The 14,925-nt window shown below is 31.9% G+C and overlaps 7 protein-coding genes across 7 annotated transcripts; 2 read left to right on the top strand and 5 right to left on the bottom strand.

Moving 5' to 3' along the window:
• Nucleotides 1–740: 740 nt before the first annotated feature.
• LOC134837116 (26S proteasome non-ATPase regulatory subunit 12) lies at nt 741–2,321 on the bottom strand. The gene is made up of 2 exons (XM_063852441.1): nt 2,259–2,321; nt 741–2,197 (listed from the first exon to the last, which is right to left on the bottom strand). Exon 2 carries the CDS (start codon nt 2,166–2,168, stop codon nt 807–809), a length of 1,362 nt encoding a protein of 453 aa, XP_063708511.1. The 5' UTR covers nt 2,169–2,197; nt 2,259–2,321; the 3' UTR covers nt 741–806.
• A 60-nt stretch (nt 2,322–2,381) lies between these two features.
• Nucleotides 2,382–3,859, top strand: LOC134831404 (short-chain specific acyl-CoA dehydrogenase, mitochondrial). The gene is made up of 2 exons (XM_063845130.1): nt 2,382–2,499; nt 2,570–3,859. Exons 1-2 carry the CDS (start codon nt 2,469–2,471, stop codon nt 3,778–3,780), a joined length of 1,242 nt encoding a protein of 413 aa, XP_063701200.1. The 5' UTR covers nt 2,382–2,468; the 3' UTR covers nt 3,781–3,859.
• Nucleotides 3,860–4,676: 817 nt separating this feature from the next.
• LOC134831915 (something about silencing protein 10) lies at nt 4,677–6,093 on the bottom strand. The gene has a single exon (XM_063845757.1). It carries the CDS (start codon nt 6,057–6,059, stop codon nt 4,743–4,745), a length of 1,317 nt encoding a protein of 438 aa, XP_063701827.1. The 5' UTR covers nt 6,060–6,093; the 3' UTR covers nt 4,677–4,742.
• Nucleotides 6,094–6,927: 834 nt separating this feature from the next.
• LOC134829635 (squamous cell carcinoma antigen recognized by T-cells 3) lies at nt 6,928–9,849 on the bottom strand. Its single transcript, XM_063842865.1, has 3 exons — nt 9,708–9,849; nt 9,514–9,653; nt 6,928–9,457 (listed from the first exon to the last, which is right to left on the bottom strand). Exons 1-3 carry the CDS (start codon nt 9,744–9,746, stop codon nt 7,075–7,077), a joined length of 2,562 nt encoding a protein of 853 aa, XP_063698935.1. The 5' UTR covers nt 9,747–9,849; the 3' UTR covers nt 6,928–7,074.
• Nucleotides 9,850–9,922: 73 nt separating this feature from the next.
• LOC134829719 (probable dimethyladenosine transferase) lies at nt 9,923–11,106 on the top strand. Its single transcript, XM_063842988.1, has 2 exons — nt 9,923–10,056; nt 10,113–11,106. The coding sequence occupies exons 1-2, from the start codon at nt 9,999–10,001 to the stop codon at nt 10,973–10,975; spliced, it is 921 nt and encodes a 306-aa protein (XP_063699058.1). The 5' UTR covers nt 9,923–9,998; the 3' UTR covers nt 10,976–11,106.
• Nucleotides 11,107–11,711: 605 nt separating this feature from the next.
• On the bottom strand, nt 11,712–12,559 carry LOC134829806 (splicing regulatory glutamine/lysine-rich protein 1). Its single transcript, XM_063843109.1, has 2 exons — nt 12,435–12,559; nt 11,712–12,374 (listed from the first exon to the last, which is right to left on the bottom strand). The coding sequence occupies exons 1-2, from the start codon at nt 12,488–12,490 to the stop codon at nt 11,738–11,740; spliced, it is 693 nt and encodes a 230-aa protein (XP_063699179.1). The 5' UTR covers nt 12,491–12,559; the 3' UTR covers nt 11,712–11,737.
• A 965-nt stretch (nt 12,560–13,524) lies between these two features.
• LOC134833246 (protein FAM8A1) lies at nt 13,525–14,757 on the bottom strand. The gene has a single exon (XM_063847509.1). It carries the CDS (start codon nt 14,585–14,587, stop codon nt 13,655–13,657), a length of 933 nt encoding a protein of 310 aa, XP_063703579.1. The 5' UTR covers nt 14,588–14,757; the 3' UTR covers nt 13,525–13,654.
• Nucleotides 14,758–14,925: the final 168 nt, after the last annotated feature.

The raw sequence follows: 14,925 nt of genomic DNA, 5'->3' as shown, positions 1-14,925 counted from the left end.
ACATTTGTTTTTAAATAATTTTAAAAACTGAAAAAAAATTATTTTATTTGAAATTAAAAAATTATTTAAAAATTTTCATAAATCTGAAAGAAATCCTAATACAAAATTATAAATTTTCTGAAAAATTTTAGAAATTCGAAATTTTTAACTTTTGATAATTTTTTTTTATAAATTTTTTTTATAATTCTCAGAAATTTAAAAAAAATATATTTTGTTGTAATTTTTAAAAATTTACTTACAAAAAATTATATTATTATTTCAAGTTTAAAAAAAAAAAATTAACTTTTAATTTTTAATGAATTTCTAAAAAATCTAAATATTTTTTGAAATTAAATTTTTAAATAAAATTTAAAAAAAGATAAATGTTTATTAAAAGTTAAAAATTAATTAAAATTCTAAAAATTGTAAAAAAAAATTAAAAATTTTGAAAAAAAAATTTTTTTTTGATCTGATAAAAAATTAAATGTAACATGAAACATTTTCCATAATTGCTTCAACCTTTTATAAAATTAATTTGCATTTTTAAAAAAATATTTTAAGTTTAAAAAAATTAATTTTAAGTTTATTAATCGAATCTTGTGCACTCTATCATCTAAATTCTAGTCGATGCACGTCAAAATTTGAGCTTTCTATAAATTTTTAGACGAATTATGATTAAAAAGTATTTTTTATTTCTCACAATTTTCACATTTTTTTTTCGTTTTTGTAAAGAAAAAAATTCTAAGAATAAAACAAATAAATGAAAAATTTTGCATTTTCTCATTTTTTATTCATATTTAGCTCAAAGACAAAAAAAAATTAAACTTCTAATCCGCCATTTGGAACAAGGCTTGTTGCACACAGTGCTCCTTCTCGATCAAATGCGACGTTTTGTCGATCAAATTCATCAAGTCCTTCAATCCGTTCGACCACAAATTAAGTTTCTCATTCAAATCGCGATGCACAGCGAAATTCACAACACCCGAAGGACGATCGATTTTCGCTTTAATCGTTCCAGCAACAATCAAATTCGACAAATGTTTCTCCGTTTCGGATTCGTTCAAGAGCAGCAACTCGGATAAGCGGTTCAAGTAGATTCGCGTGTAGTAGTTCGAAATGATGCGAATGTTGTATTCGATGGCACGCGAACGAAGTTCCTTCCAACATTTGATGCCGTGTTTGGTGTTGGTGTCAAAAACGGGCAACGTGAGAAGTTCGGCCTTGTATTGGTTGTTCAAGCTGTTCCAATCGATGAGTTCCTTCGAGAGGAAAAGTTGCAACAAGTGCTTGTAGACGGGAATTTCCTCGATAACTTTATTTTTTGCCAAACGTTCCATCATGTCGTTCTGCTCGTTGTCATAGGGCGACAAAATGCAGTACAAAATCGCACAAACCATCATTTTTTGCCGACGCTCCGTCGTTTGGAACACCAAATCGGTATCGACCATCGCTTGATAATGCCGGGAAGTGCGAATGAACGACGAATCGCAATCCATGCGGATCATCAAGTCGTAATATTTGAATTTTAAGTCGACATTTTGGTTATCCGCGAAAAATTTTATATTAATTTTCTTCGCCACGATTTGAGCTTTAATCAAATCCTCATTTTCGATCAGCAATCTCATCTGTTCGAGAATAAATTCGACTTTTTCCTTCTTTTCCATCGTTCCGAAAGTATCGACTTGAACTTCCTCCAAAATTTTCGAAGCGGAAGCGATATCGCCATCTTTTTCCTTGATCTCCGCCAAAATCTTGCTAATTCTCGCCCGTTCGTTCTCAACGTAAATTTTTCCTTCGGTTGCCGTGCGAAGCGTATCGATAAGTTTCAGCTTCTCCTCTTTGTTTGGCATGCGATCGATGAAAGTCATGGCTTCTTGTACCATTGCGACAATGGATTGCTTGAGTTGCGACCTTTTTTTCACGAAAACCAGGATATTTTCGTTCAAACCGTTCCAATTCTCGGCATTGTAACAAAGTTGCACGATAGCGACGAGGACTCGACCAGTGCTGATCGCATCCCCTCCCAAACGAGTCGTTTTCTCCAAGGAATAGAGCCCGTCGAGGATCGTAATGAAGTTGGTTTTGACATCGAGCCCTTTAAAAGACTCTAATTTCTCGTCGACATCTTTGCTGAAGTCATTGTCTTGCTTCGATGTCGTCGTATCCATGGCAAAATCCTCAACTCCCATTTTTTTAACGAGTTTTTTTGAGTGAATTCCTGTCGGAAATGGAAATGAAAGGTGAGTTTTTAATAAATTTCGTTTAAAAATGAGACTTACTTGAGAAAATAACTTAAAAATTGTAGAAAATCTGTAAGCCGCAAACGAATTGTTGATGATTTGCAGAATTTTTGACGTTTATTTTGACATTTTAACATGAGGTGTTCAAAAAAATTTTTAATTTTGAGGCGTATTGAAATTTTTTTATTTGTTTTGATTGTTGCATTTCTTTTTTTACCGAATTTTAGCAGTTTTTAAGGATTTTTAACCATGATTTCTGTCAGAAAAAATATTTTTAGAGGTAATTTTAGTTTTTTTAATGAAATTTTATTAAAAAATTAAAAACTTACGATTTTTCATTCATTTTTCAGCCTCCGCTCTCTTGAGATCAAAGTCCAGAAGTCAATGCACGATCAAATCCCGTTCAATAGCTTCACTTTCGACCCTTCCGGAGCAATATCAGATGCTTCAAAAGACGTGTCGGGACTTTGCGGATAACGAACTCGTCCCAAATGCCCAGAAATTCGATCGGGAGCATCTTTATCCGAAGGAACAAATTGCTAAAATGGGCGAATTGGGTCTCATGGCGATTTCTGTAGCGGAAAAATACGGCGGAACAGGCTTGGATTATCTCGCGTACGCTATTGCCATGGAAGAAATTTCACGGGGATGTGCCTCGGCGGGAGTTATCATGTCTGTGAATAATTCTTTGTACCTCGGACCTTTGGAGAAGTTTGGAAATGAAGAGCAAAAGGAAAAATTCGTTACGCCATTCACGCAGGGCACAAAAGTTGGATGTTTTGCCTTGAGTGAGCCCGGAAATGGATCAGATGCGGGAGCTGCTTCGACCACAGCCGTACTAAAAGGCGATCATTACGTCTTGAATGGCACAAAATGTTGGATCACGAACGGATATGAGGCAGAATCGTGCGTTGTCTTTGCCACAACTGACAAAAATCTCAAACATAAGGGAATTTCCGCGTTTATTGTGCCGAAAAACCTTCCCGGATTCAGTTTAGGGAAGAAAGAAGACAAATTAGGTATTCGCGGGTCATCTACTTGTTCCTTAATTTTCGAAGACTGTCAAATCCCCAAAGAAAATCTCCTCGGGCAACCCGGAATGGGCTTCAAAATTGCCATGCAAACGCTCGATGCAGGCAGAATCGGAATTGCGTCGCAAGCGTTGGGCATTGCGCAAGCTTCTCTCGAATGCGCCGTCGATTACAGCAACAAACGAATGGCTTTTGGTAAGCCAATTTCGAAATTGCAAAGTATTCAGAACAAAATTGCCGACATGGCGTTGCAATTGGAGTCAGCGAGACTTTTGACGTGGCGCGCGGCATTTTTGAAAGACAATCACAAACCTTTTACGAAAGAAGCGGCGATGGCGAAATTAGCTGCGAGTGAAGCGGCAACTTTTTGCTCGCATCAAGCCATTCAAGTGCTCGGAGGAATGGGATATGTTACGGATATGCCGGCGGAGAGACATTATCGTGATGCAAGGATTACGGAAATTTATGAGGGAACGTCGGAGATTCAAAAGTTGGTTATTGCGGGAAATGTTTTGAAGGAGATGAGCTAAATTTTTATAAAAACTTAAAATATTTTTACTTAAAAAAAATTCTTATACTCAAAAAATAAATTTAAAAAAATTAAAATTAACGTTTTTAAATGAATAAATTTTCTTATTTACCAAAATTTGACCAAAATTGTTTTGAAATTTCTCAAAACTTTAAAATAATAAATAATTTTTTTATTTCAAAAACAAAAATATTTAAATACAAAATGGATAAATTTTCTTATACTCGAAAAAAAAATAAATTAAAAAAAAAAAAATTGACACTATTTGCATTAGGTATGTGAGCCCTCATAATAAGAGGATTTTGGCAGAAAATTTTTTTTGAACAATTTTTTTTTCAATCAATTGTTTTAGAAGTTGAACTTCATTTTTTTAATTCAAAATCTTTAATTTTTTAAAAAAGAATTAAATTTAAAACTTAAAAATTATTTTGAAAAAATTAAGAAAATTCTATAAAAATATTTTTTAAAATTTTATATTTTTTCAAATATTTTAAACTCTTCAATTTATTATTTAAAAAATTAAATTAAAAATTTATTTTGTGAAAATTAAAAAAAAAAATTCTTTGAAAAAATTTTAAAAATTAAAATCAAAATTCTTTTTAAATTTAATTTATTTTAAAATTTTTCTATAAAAAAATTGTTCTATAAAAATCTAAATAATTTTTATCTCTAAATAATTTTTTTTTATTTTTTTAAATTTAAGACTTTTATTCAATCTTTTAATTTTTTTACCTTTGTTTCATTTCATATGTTTATAATTTTTGATTTTTTTTTTCAATTTTTTGAAGTAAATTTTTATATTTTTTTAACATAAAACTTAAAATTTTGCTGTTTACATTTACCTACCTGATTTTTATTTTTATAAAAAAAAAATTTTTTTAAAAACCAAATTTTTAAGATTGATTTCAGAAAATTTTATTTTTAACAATAAAAAAATGAATTTTAAAGTAAATTTCAAAATTTTTACTTAATAGTAACACTCCGTTTAACAAATGCCTTAATTCCTGTCGCTTCTCCGCCATATCTCGACGTTTCTTTACGCACCTCTCGCACAGATCCCTTTCGCCGGATGACTGCCTTGCGATATTTGTTCTTGTTCTTGACCCTTGGATTCCGGTTTTCGGGTTTCTTTCGTTGATGCAATCCCTTGTTCTTCGACATTTGGTACGTAATGCTTCGTTTGCCCATTTCTTCTTCGTCTCCCTCTTCTTCGGCGTCTTTTTCATCGACTTCCATGCCTTCCTCGTCGTCTTCCGTTCGAAGTTTCTTCATTTTTGGCTCGTCTTCGTCTATTTCTTCTTCTTCGCTGATGTTGTCTTCTTCGAAAGGCTTCATGATGTTCAACATTTTCTTGGATTTTGTGTTTTGTGGCTTCAATGTCGTGATCCCTTTGACATTATTTGCCTTCAAATCTTCCAAAAATGCCTCGATTTGGGGACGAACGATGTCTTGGTAACGTTCGTTTAGTTGCTCGATGAGTTTTCGGACTTGCACGAGACGTTTGACGACGGGATGATTCTTGATCGGGACCCGTTTTGACTTCAAAAGGAGGTAAAAACTCACGTTGTTGCTGTAATTCAGCAGCAAACTGTTGAAAGTTTTCACAAATTTGATGACGGGAATCTCTTCGACCAAATTTTCCTTGCAATAATCCAAGAAAGGCGTCAAAAGTGTCTCACTTTCCTCCAAATGTGACAACATATCGTTCACTAAACCCTCGAATTCGGGCGCATCTCGTTTAAAAAGTTGCTTTTTCTCGCGTTCCGACAAATCGGTGAGGTCTGTTTTGAGTTTTGCTTCATCTTGTTCCGCTTCTTCCTCTTTCGAAGCTTTTGCGTCGCCTTTTTCCGTCGAAAAAACATCCAACGAGAAGTCATTGTCGTTCAACTGCTTCGTCAATCGTTGTCGGATTTGTTTTGCTTCTTCCCATTCTTGTGCTGCCAATTCTTCCTCCTCTTGCGTGTATTGCGAGTAATCCTTGTCGACGAAATCTGTGTTGTAATAAGCGCGTTTTTTCTTGCCCCAAGCTCGAGAATCCGGCAAATCGTCGTCTTCTTCGCCTTCGCTCGCGGTATCTTGGAATTTTTTGATCTCGTCGTTGTCTAAATCGGAGTCTTGCTCGTCGTCGTCGGAAAATCCAAGGACTTCTTCGTCACTTTCGACGCGTTTTTTGTTGCTTTCGCGCACTTTGGAGATGAGAGACTTTTCACGAGCCGTGTATTCCTCCTCGGAATCCGATGGCTCGTAATTATCGATGTCGAAGTTGATTTTATCAGGCATTTTTGCGGAGAACTTTTAGCATTGAGAGACACGTGAGGTATCAAAACAATGAATTAACGGGATGCAAATTTGTAAAATATTCATTCGTCTCAAATTTGAATTTTTATTAAAAGTCGTTTTAAATTTTTTATTCTAAAAATAATTTTAAAATTCTCAAAAAATTGTTAAAATTTATTAAAAAATTATTTAAAAATAAAAATTTCATAAGAAAAAAAAATTAAAATATTTTTGACAATTTTTGATTTGACAAATTTTAATTTTCACTTTTGAATAAAATGAATAAAAAAAAATAAATAAATAAAAATAGGAAGAAAAAAAAATAAATTTCAAAATTTTTTTCTTTCAAATTAAAGATTATGAAAAATTTGAAAAAAAATCTTTAAAGAATTTATTCAAAAAATTTTTTTATTTTTTTAAAATAATTTTTTAATTCTTTTTATATCATAAAATAAATAATAATAATATTAATAAAATAATTTTTTTCTATTCAAAGATTTTTTTCTGAAATTTTTATTAAATAATTAAATATTTATTTGGGAAAAAAATTAGAATTAGATTTTTTTTTTTGAAATATTTTTTAATGAATAAAAATTATAAAAAATAAAAAGTTTTACAATTTTTGAAAATTAAAAAGCAAAAAGAATTATTTATTAATTTTAAGAATTTAAAATTTTTTTTTTGACAAATTAATTGTATTTTTATATTAAAAAAAAAAAAAAATACAAAAAAAATAATTAAAATAAATTTTTGAACAATTTGAGTCTTTTTTTTTAATATATTTCTCATTAAAATTTTATATTTTTTTTTAAATATTTTTTTTTATTTTTTTTTTTTTTTTTTTCGAAATAAAACTTCATATTTCACTTCATACAAATTCATTCTTCAACTTTATTTCAAAAAAAAAATTTTTTTCTGAGAAATGCTAAACACAATGATAAATTACAATCCAGTTGTTTTGTTTTTTTCAAGAAACAAACAAAAAAATCTCCAAGAAAACTAAAAATCCATCAAAAAATTACTTGTTCAAAAGCATTTTTCTAAACTCTTCATTCGACTTCGGCTTGTTTTGTGTCTCGGCGCCAAGAACTTTCTTCTGCACACTCATCGGAATCAACGAAATTCTCGGCTTAGCATCTCCTTGATGTACCTGTCTCTTCGCTCCGCCCAAATTCACGGGAAATTCACGCCGTTTTGTTTCCTGTTTCGCTCTCGGAGGCGGCGCCGAAATGGCAACTTGCAATTTAAAGCCTTGCAAATCCGTTTGATCGAGTTTCAGTATTGCATTGCTCGCGTCATTTTTGTTCTCAAACTCGACATATGCGAATCCCTTGGATTTTCCGCTTTTATGCACGACTAAACGAACGTCCTTGAGTTTTCCGTATTTGGCGAAGAGCTCGTGAACTTGTTCTTGGGTCATTTCGAAGGGCAAACCACGCACAAAAAGCTTATTTGGCTCCAAATCTGTGGCGTAACGGAATTTTTGACGTTCACTTTTGTCCCGATTTATCTTGGAAATGTACACGGGACGTCCATCGAGCTCTTTGCGATCGAGAGCGAGGGCTTTTTCAACTTCTAACTCTGAGTCTAACTCGATATAACCGTATCCACGCGTTTTTCCTGTCGCATTTTTGATTAAATTTACATTTTTGATCGACAATTCCGGAAAACTCGCCTTTATACGATCTTCGGTGATGTCGTAATTAAGATTGCTAAAGAAAACTGTCACGTGATCTTTGGATTTATCGATTTCCGTATCCCCTTCCTTGTGTAGGTCTTGATTTAGCTTCACATGCTCCAACGCACACGGCAATTCATCATCCGTTTCAGCTGCTTTTAACTTTTTTTTGCCTTTATCTTCGGAATTTCCCGCATTTTCTTCCTCTTGATTCTTTCTTTTGGTCGTTTTCGTGTCAGATTTTCGATTTTCCTCATTTTTCGCGCCTTTTTGGGGCTTTTCATCGCCTTTTCTCGATCCCTTTGTCTGTTTTCGGTGTCTATGATGCGCTAAAATGGGCAAACAATATTCCTGACACGACTTTAACTGAGCCAATGAACCGTAACAACGCTCAAATTGGATCCACGAAGACACAAGAGACTCCAAATCATCCATATTTGGGGTTGAAACTGCTTTTTTGTAGATTTTTCGTGCTGCTTCGAGTCCTCGTTGCAGTTCAAGATACGCAAATTCGATCCAGAGACTCGCTTTCGTCGAATTATCCGAACTTTCCATGACGGTATACCACAAATCGCGTCCCTTTACTGCACTTCCCAACTTTCCATACTCCAGCTTGCTCCAATATTGCAGGATTTTGCATTGCGAATCCGCTAAAGCGCCCCAATCTCGTCCTAAAGTGTCCCATGCGAACTGAAAATTGCGCCGGAGATTCTCTCGTTCGGTGTCTTTTTGAAAATCTGTCTTCCGGGCGAGATATGTGAGGTACTCCAGCCAAATACTGACGATCGGTTCGGGCGTTTGGAAGCCCGCCACAGTTGCTTCTTCCAAAATTGTTTGAACATCTTCCCATTTTGCGTCATTTTGCTCCATAATTCGCATTTTTTCGATGTACAACAAGTGACTCCATGTGCAATTTCGCAACGAGCGATTTATAACATCGAGCGGCGTTTGTCGAAAAACCACAGAATTGTGCTCGGAACGAAGTTTTTCCATAGAATCTTTGTTTTCTTGCAAAAAAGTGACGTAATCCAACCAAACATTGGCATCCAAGCAACAATCGGTGACCATTCGTTCGTACAAAACAACGACAATTTTCGTTGGAAGACTTTTTCGACACGTCTCGATGTATTCACGATACAAATTGGCACGGTCCTGATGACTTCCCTTATCGAGCTGATTCAATTTTTTCTCAAAAGGTAAGATTAGTTGTAAAGTTTTTCGTGTTTTTTGATATTTTTCTTCGATTTTACTCCAATCACAGGTCGAAAGTTGCTCCTTATGCGTCTCGTAAAACGATTTAAACTCCAAAAAAGTATCGTCAAGCGCGAATAAAGGCAGCTCAATCTCACTTTCGAAGAAATCACATATGGCTTGAGGCTTTTCCGGCGTCTCTTCGAGCTCTTCATATACATTTTCACGCCAAAGTTTGAAAATTTGCGACCCTTTCATGCAATCCAAGGCATAAGGATACAAAATTTCGTTCCAAAAGTTGACCGGATTGGGAAGTTTGATCAAAAAATCCGCATATTCGAAGGCGATTTCAGCACAAAAGTAATCCCCGAGGGCTTTTTTGTATAATTTATCGACATAAACGAGATCTTCTTCCGTCGAAGCCAGCGAAGACTCGATTTTAAGCCTTTTAGCCCACAAATTCGGGGCAATGGGAAAAACTGCAGCGAATAAATCGTATGCCTCACGAATTTTATCCAAGTCAGAAATTTTACTAAAATAAAAAAAATATTTAAAATCGTGAAATTATCGAAAACAGTCTAAACTTACAATGAAACATCGACGAGTTGGATGTAATCGTTATAGCTGTACTTGTTCTCGTTGATTCTCTGAAGCGCCTCGAGGTACAGGAGAAGATTTTGGTTGTCGGCTTCTTCATCTTCGCTCTCAGAAGACAATGTATCGTCGTCCTAAAAAAATTTTTTTATAAAAAAATGTAAAAAATTTGGAATTGAAGGTCTTACGATCTCGACAACTTCCATATCTTCCTTTTCCTCGGACATTTTTTGATGGATTTTTAAGAAATTTCTGCTTTTAAAATGTTAAAAGTAGATTTTTACTACTTTTTGATAGTTATTTCAGGATTTTTAACAAAAAAAATGTTAAAAAATTCTTCGTTTTGCAAAATGCCGGACGTTTGTTTACGTTTTATTTTGAGAAATGTCATTTTTGACATTTATTTACATTCACGTGGGAATGTTTTGGTTCACGAAAAATTAATTTTTCTACCAAAATTCATCGAAAAATTAAGAAAAATGCCCAAAGTTAAGGCAGAAAAGAAGAGTCGGATTCATGGCGAGGTTCAACGTCAAGGTAAATTCCAAAAAAATTTCATTTTTACGAAATTTTTGATTTTTTTCATTTTTTAGGAATCCAATTCAACAAGGATTTTGGTCAACATATCCTGAAAAATCCTCTGATTATCGAAGCGATGTTGGAAAAAGCTGCTGTTCGACCCACAGACGTAGTTTTGGAAGTTGGGCCCGGCACAGGAAATTTAACCGTAAAAATGTTGGAGAAAACAAAAAAAGTCGTCGCTTGTGAAATCGATCCTCGTCTCGTTGCGGAGCTCCAAAAACGTGTTCAAGGCACGCCATTACAACACAAACTTCAAATTCTCATCGGAGACGCGCTCAAGACAGAACTTCCCTTTTTCGATTTGTGCATCGCCAATGTTCCGTATCAAATTTCGTCGCCGCTTGTCTTCAAACTTTTGCTTCATCGCCCGTTTTTTCGCTGCGCTGTTCTCATGTTTCAACGGGAATTCGCCCAACGTCTCGTCGCAAAGCCCGGAGATAAACTTTATTGTCGCTTGAGTATCAATACACAGCTGCTGGCGCGCGTTGATATGCTCATGAAAGTCGGGAAAAATAATTTCAGGCCTCCGCCAAAAGTTGAATCGAGTGTCGTGAGAATTGAGCCGAAAAATCCGCCGCCTCCGATTAACTTCACGGAATGGGATGGTTTGACGCGGATTGCGTTTTTGCGGAAAAATAAGACGTTGGCAGCTGCCTTTAAGCAAACCGCTGTGATGAGTACGCTCGAGAAGAATTACAGACTTCATTGTTCGCTGAATAATCAGGCGATTGATCCGGAATTTAATATCAAGACGAAAGTCGAGGATATTTTGATGGAATTGGGAGCGGAAAAGTTGCGGGCACGAACGATGGATATTGATGACTTTATGCGCGTTTTACATGGGTTTAATTCACAAGGAATTCATTTTTCATAAAATTATGAAATATTTAATAAAATAAAATTTAAAAAATATTCAAAAAAATCTTTTAAAAAAATATAAAAAAAAAATTTTGAACGAAAATGGTAAATTTTCAATTTTAATTAATTTTTAAAAATTCTAAATTAATTTTTTTCTTTTATTTTTTTATTTAAAAAAATTATCTAAAATCAAGAAATTTTAATTTTTTTAAATTAATTTCAAATAGAAATTTAATTTTTTTTTACAAAATTAATATTTTTTTTAAAATAATTTTTTTTTCATCTCAAAAAGGCAAAATAATTATCGAAAATTAAATATTTTTTTAATTTTAATTTTTTTAAAATAAATTCTGAAAAATTAACTTTAAATTAAAATTAATTTTTTATTTTAAAATTTTAATTTTTTTTTTAATTAATTTATTTTTTTTATTTAAAATTTTTTATTTTATAATTTTAATTAAATTTAATTTATCTAATTTTTTTATTATTAAATTTTTAAAAAAATTAATTAATTTTTTTTTTATTTCTGAATTTATTTATTTTTTCAATTGTCATTTAATTTTTTTTAATTTGAATTTTTTTTTCTTTGAAAAAATTTTTTTTTAATTTTTTTTAAATTAATTTTTTAAAAATATTTTTTTTTAAATTCTTACCTTTGGTCATAATAATTTTTCAATAAAAAAATAAAAATTTTTTGGATAAAAAAATCGAAAGATTAGAGGAAAAATTCAAAATAATAAAAATTCCAAAAATAATTTTCAGAAAATACAAAAAATATTTATTGCTCTTTCGCACGTCTTTTATCACGGAACGCATGTTTCGACTTACTTTTAGTCTTTTCCTTGAAATGTTTCACGCGACGCGATACTTGACGATCCTTTGAACGTTTCGCGCGATTTTTCTCTTTAAAAGTTTTACTTTTCTTCAAGGCTTTCATGGTTTTCTTTTTCATTTCTTTGTCAATATCCTTCTTAGATTCGTATTTTTTGACAGGAGCTTCCTTTTTCGCCTTCTTTTCCGTAGATTTCTTTTGTTCATCTTCTTCGTCTCCGCCAAAGCCTGGAATGACATTTGTTTCGCCTTCATTTTCAGCCTCACTCTCCTCAGATTCGACGACAAATCCCTTATTTTGCCCGATCCAGTTGTGTTTTTGTGCTAATTCGTCGACACCGAGAGTTTTTACCGAAACCGTGACTTGATCATCCTCGATTATTTCTTCGTTTTCGTCATTTTCCTCGTCTGAATCGCCAAATTGGGGGAATTTGATGGGTTCGAAGGATTTGCAATTTTTCTTAATTCCTTCTTTTGTTTCTTTTCGGATGCGTTTCAACTCGTTCTTCATACGTTTCTGTAAAGCAAGTTTTGCTTTGGTTTTTCTCTCTGACTTGCGTTTGCTGAAGCCGGATAAGAATTCACTGAAATTGGGGAGTTTTTTGAGAAATCTTTTTGGTTTTATGAGAAATTTTGATACTTACATTCGTTTTTCATTGTTGAAAACTAATTCTGTCTTGCGTTTTCCTCTTTTATTCATTTTAAATTAATTTTTTATGAAATTTCAATCAAAATAAACAAACAAGCATGGAAATTTATGAATTTTGACATATGAGAAGGGATGTCAAATGACGGGTTTTTCGGTATTTCGGTTCAAAATTCATCAACTAAAGTGTTTTTTTTTTAATTTTTTGAGCTAATTTAAATTTTTAATACAATTTTTTTTTATTTTTAAATAATTTTCGTGGTATTATTTAATTTAAATGTTTTATTAATTAAAAATTTTTTATTTTATATTTTCAGAAATTTCTCAAAAATTTGTTAAAAATAAAAAAGTAAAAAATTTTCAAGTTTTGAACAATTATAAATTTTAGATAATTTTGAGAAATTTTTTCACTTTTCTGATTTTGATTCGATAAGAAATAAAAAAAATTAATCATAATTTTTAATTTAAAAAATAAATAAAAATTTTATAAATTTAAATAATTAATATTTGTTATTTAATTTTTGTAATTATTTTTTTTATTTCAAATTTTTTGAATTTTAATTTTCTTATAAAATTATTTACATGTAAAAATCAAAAAAAAGAAAAAAAAACAAAATAAAATAAATAAATAAATAAAAAAAATAATCATCAAAAATTCATCAAAATTAAACATTATTTTTTAATTCAATTTTTTTTATTTATTTTTTTGATTAATTAATTTGATTTAAATAAATTAAAAAAATTTAATTGTATAAATTGAATTTTTAATTTATTAAATAATGTTTCAAATATTTTTTTAATTTTTAAAGAAAATTATATTAAAATTATTTTAAATAAAAAATTAGATTTAAAAATAAATTATTTTTTTTTTAAAGTTTATAAAATTTTAATTGAAAAAAAAATAAATTTAAAAATTTTAATTTAAATAAATAAAATTATTTTTTTTTTATAAATTAAATTTAATAAAATAAAATTTTATTTAAAAAAAATATTTTTATATTTTATTTTTTGATCAAAAATTTACGAAATTAAATTTAAAAAATTAATTAAATTTTTTTTATGACACAAAAAAACAATTAAAAATATGATTAAAAATTCAAAATTTTTATTTATTCATTCAAATTTCCATTTAATTTCTATAGAGACCATATACAAAAAATTTATGACTGAAAAACAACAAAAGCTCTTAACAAATAATTCATTCACATCGTCGTTCGTTCAACGTCTTCTCAATGGCGGCGGCGGAGTCTCCTCAACAACAATGGTCTTTGTCAATTGCTCATAGATCGTCCTGTTATTGCGATACAAAAAGGCAAAAAAGCAAATTGGGAACAAAAAGGTAATAAACAAATTTTTAAAAACGGATCTGAACAACGCTCGTTCAATCCCCAAATTTTGTGCGGGCCACAAAAGCGCCTTCAGTGGTTGATTGTTATTCAATCCCGGTTGTCGCATCGGATCAATGACTTGCACAGCTTCAACGTACAAAATCCTTATTCCGAGCAACATTTTTCCCGGTGTCGCTCCTCCGAGAGCATTGGGGCGAGCTTGTGCCGTCCACAGAGCTTCGTAAATGCAAACTGCCAATTTGGTAACAATCTCAAGCACGAGCAATTCCGTCGTAAAATTCAAAATTTCCGTGTAATCATCTTCGAGGGAGCTCCGCAAATTCGTCAAATCCCAATCGATGTTCAAGTTGAGATCGAAAATGTCGACTAACGCGAACGTGATCATAATTTTGATGAGAAAAAGGATAAAAACGTCAATCATTTCCGCTAAAAATCGCTTCCACAAAGGGGCAATTGTGTATTCGTAGCCCCCATTTAAGGCGATGATCTCATCTTGTCTCGCCTGCCGCGTCGAATCGAAATAATTGAAAAGTCTCCCGGGACGAGGTCGTTGCTGCAAATTATTCACTTGCGGAAACAAGTTGTGATGCGTGCTCGTCGGATGGTTGGCAAACAGTTGCGGATAGTTGGCAATTAGGTAGTACGGAAATGCATTTGAGGCGAATTCGTGTTGCATGTAATTGCGATGCCATAATCGCAAAGCATTGAAATACGTCTCTTTCTCGCTCATTTTATCACTTTCGCTTTTACTTTGGTCATCGATGTTGTTGTTTTTCTCCTTTGACGGTTCGTCTGTTGCCATTTTTCTATGAATTTTTAAATTCAATTTTTATCTCCAATGGGAGATGGGACGTTGGATGTTGGAAAATCTTTTTTTTTTTTCCGTAAAAATTCCAGAAATTCACGAAAAATAAAAAAATCTGCTTGAAAAAAATTACGTCAGTATTTTTGATATGAATTTTTAGGGAAACCAGACGTCTCCAGATTATTATTGAGACGAATGAAAATGATAAAATAATTCGCCTCATGCTAATTCAATCGACTGTTATAACTGAGGCTCGTGACGACTTTCAGAGGCAATCCATAGTGACTGAGTGAGACGATGTGAGACGAATGAAATTGAACTGTTATACAGCTGTC

Source organism: Culicoides brevitarsis, chromosome 1 (assembly GCF_036172545.1).
Source record: "Culicoides brevitarsis isolate CSIRO-B50_1 chromosome 1, AGI_CSIRO_Cbre_v1, whole genome shotgun sequence".
Lineage (NCBI taxonomy): Eukaryota > Metazoa > Arthropoda > Insecta > Diptera > Ceratopogonidae > Culicoides > Culicoides brevitarsis.
This window is presented reverse-complemented; position numbering and strand designations above follow the sequence as displayed.

Bases quoted from the DNA above. Each gene is read 5' to 3' on its own strand.
- LOC134837116 (XM_063852441.1), bottom strand. From the start codon at position 2,168: ATGGGAGTTGAGGATTTTGCCATGGATACGACGACATCGAAGCAAGAC.
- LOC134831404 (XM_063845130.1), top strand. From the start codon at position 2,469: ATGATTTCTGTCAGAAAAAATATTTTTAGAG. The intron at 2,500-2,569 runs GTAATTTTAGTT...TTCATTTTTCAG, and splicing joins CAGAAAAAATATTTTTAGAG to CCTCCGCTCTCTTGAGATCA.
- LOC134831915 (XM_063845757.1), bottom strand. From the start codon at position 6,059: ATGCCTGATAAAATCAACTTCGACATCGATAATTACGAGCCATCGGAT.
- LOC134829635 (XM_063842865.1), bottom strand. From the start codon at position 9,746: ATGTCCGAGGAAAAGGAAGATATGGAAGTTGTCGAGATC. The intron at 9,654-9,707 runs GTAAGACCTTCA...AAATTTTTTTAG, and splicing joins ATATGGAAGTTGTCGAGATC to GACGACGATACATTGTCTTC. The intron at 9,458-9,513 runs GTAAGTTTAGAC...TTTTTATTTTAG, and splicing joins CAACTCGTCGATGTTTCATT to TAAAATTTCTGACTTGGATA.
- LOC134829719 (XM_063842988.1), top strand. From the start codon at position 9,999: ATGCCCAAAGTTAAGGCAGAAAAGAAGAGTCGGATTCATGGCGAGGTT. The intron at 10,057-10,112 runs GTAAATTCCAAA...TTCATTTTTTAG, and splicing joins TGGCGAGGTTCAACGTCAAG to GAATCCAATTCAACAAGGAT.
- LOC134829806 (XM_063843109.1), bottom strand. From the start codon at position 12,490: ATGAATAAAAGAGGAAAACGCAAGACAGAATTAGTTTTCAACAATGAA. The intron at 12,375-12,434 runs GTAAGTATCAAA...CCCCAATTTCAG, and splicing joins TTCAACAATGAAAAACGAAT to TGAATTCTTATCCGGCTTCA.
- LOC134833246 (XM_063847509.1), bottom strand. From the start codon at position 14,587: ATGGCAACAGACGAACCGTCAAAGGAGAAAAACAACAACATCGATGAC.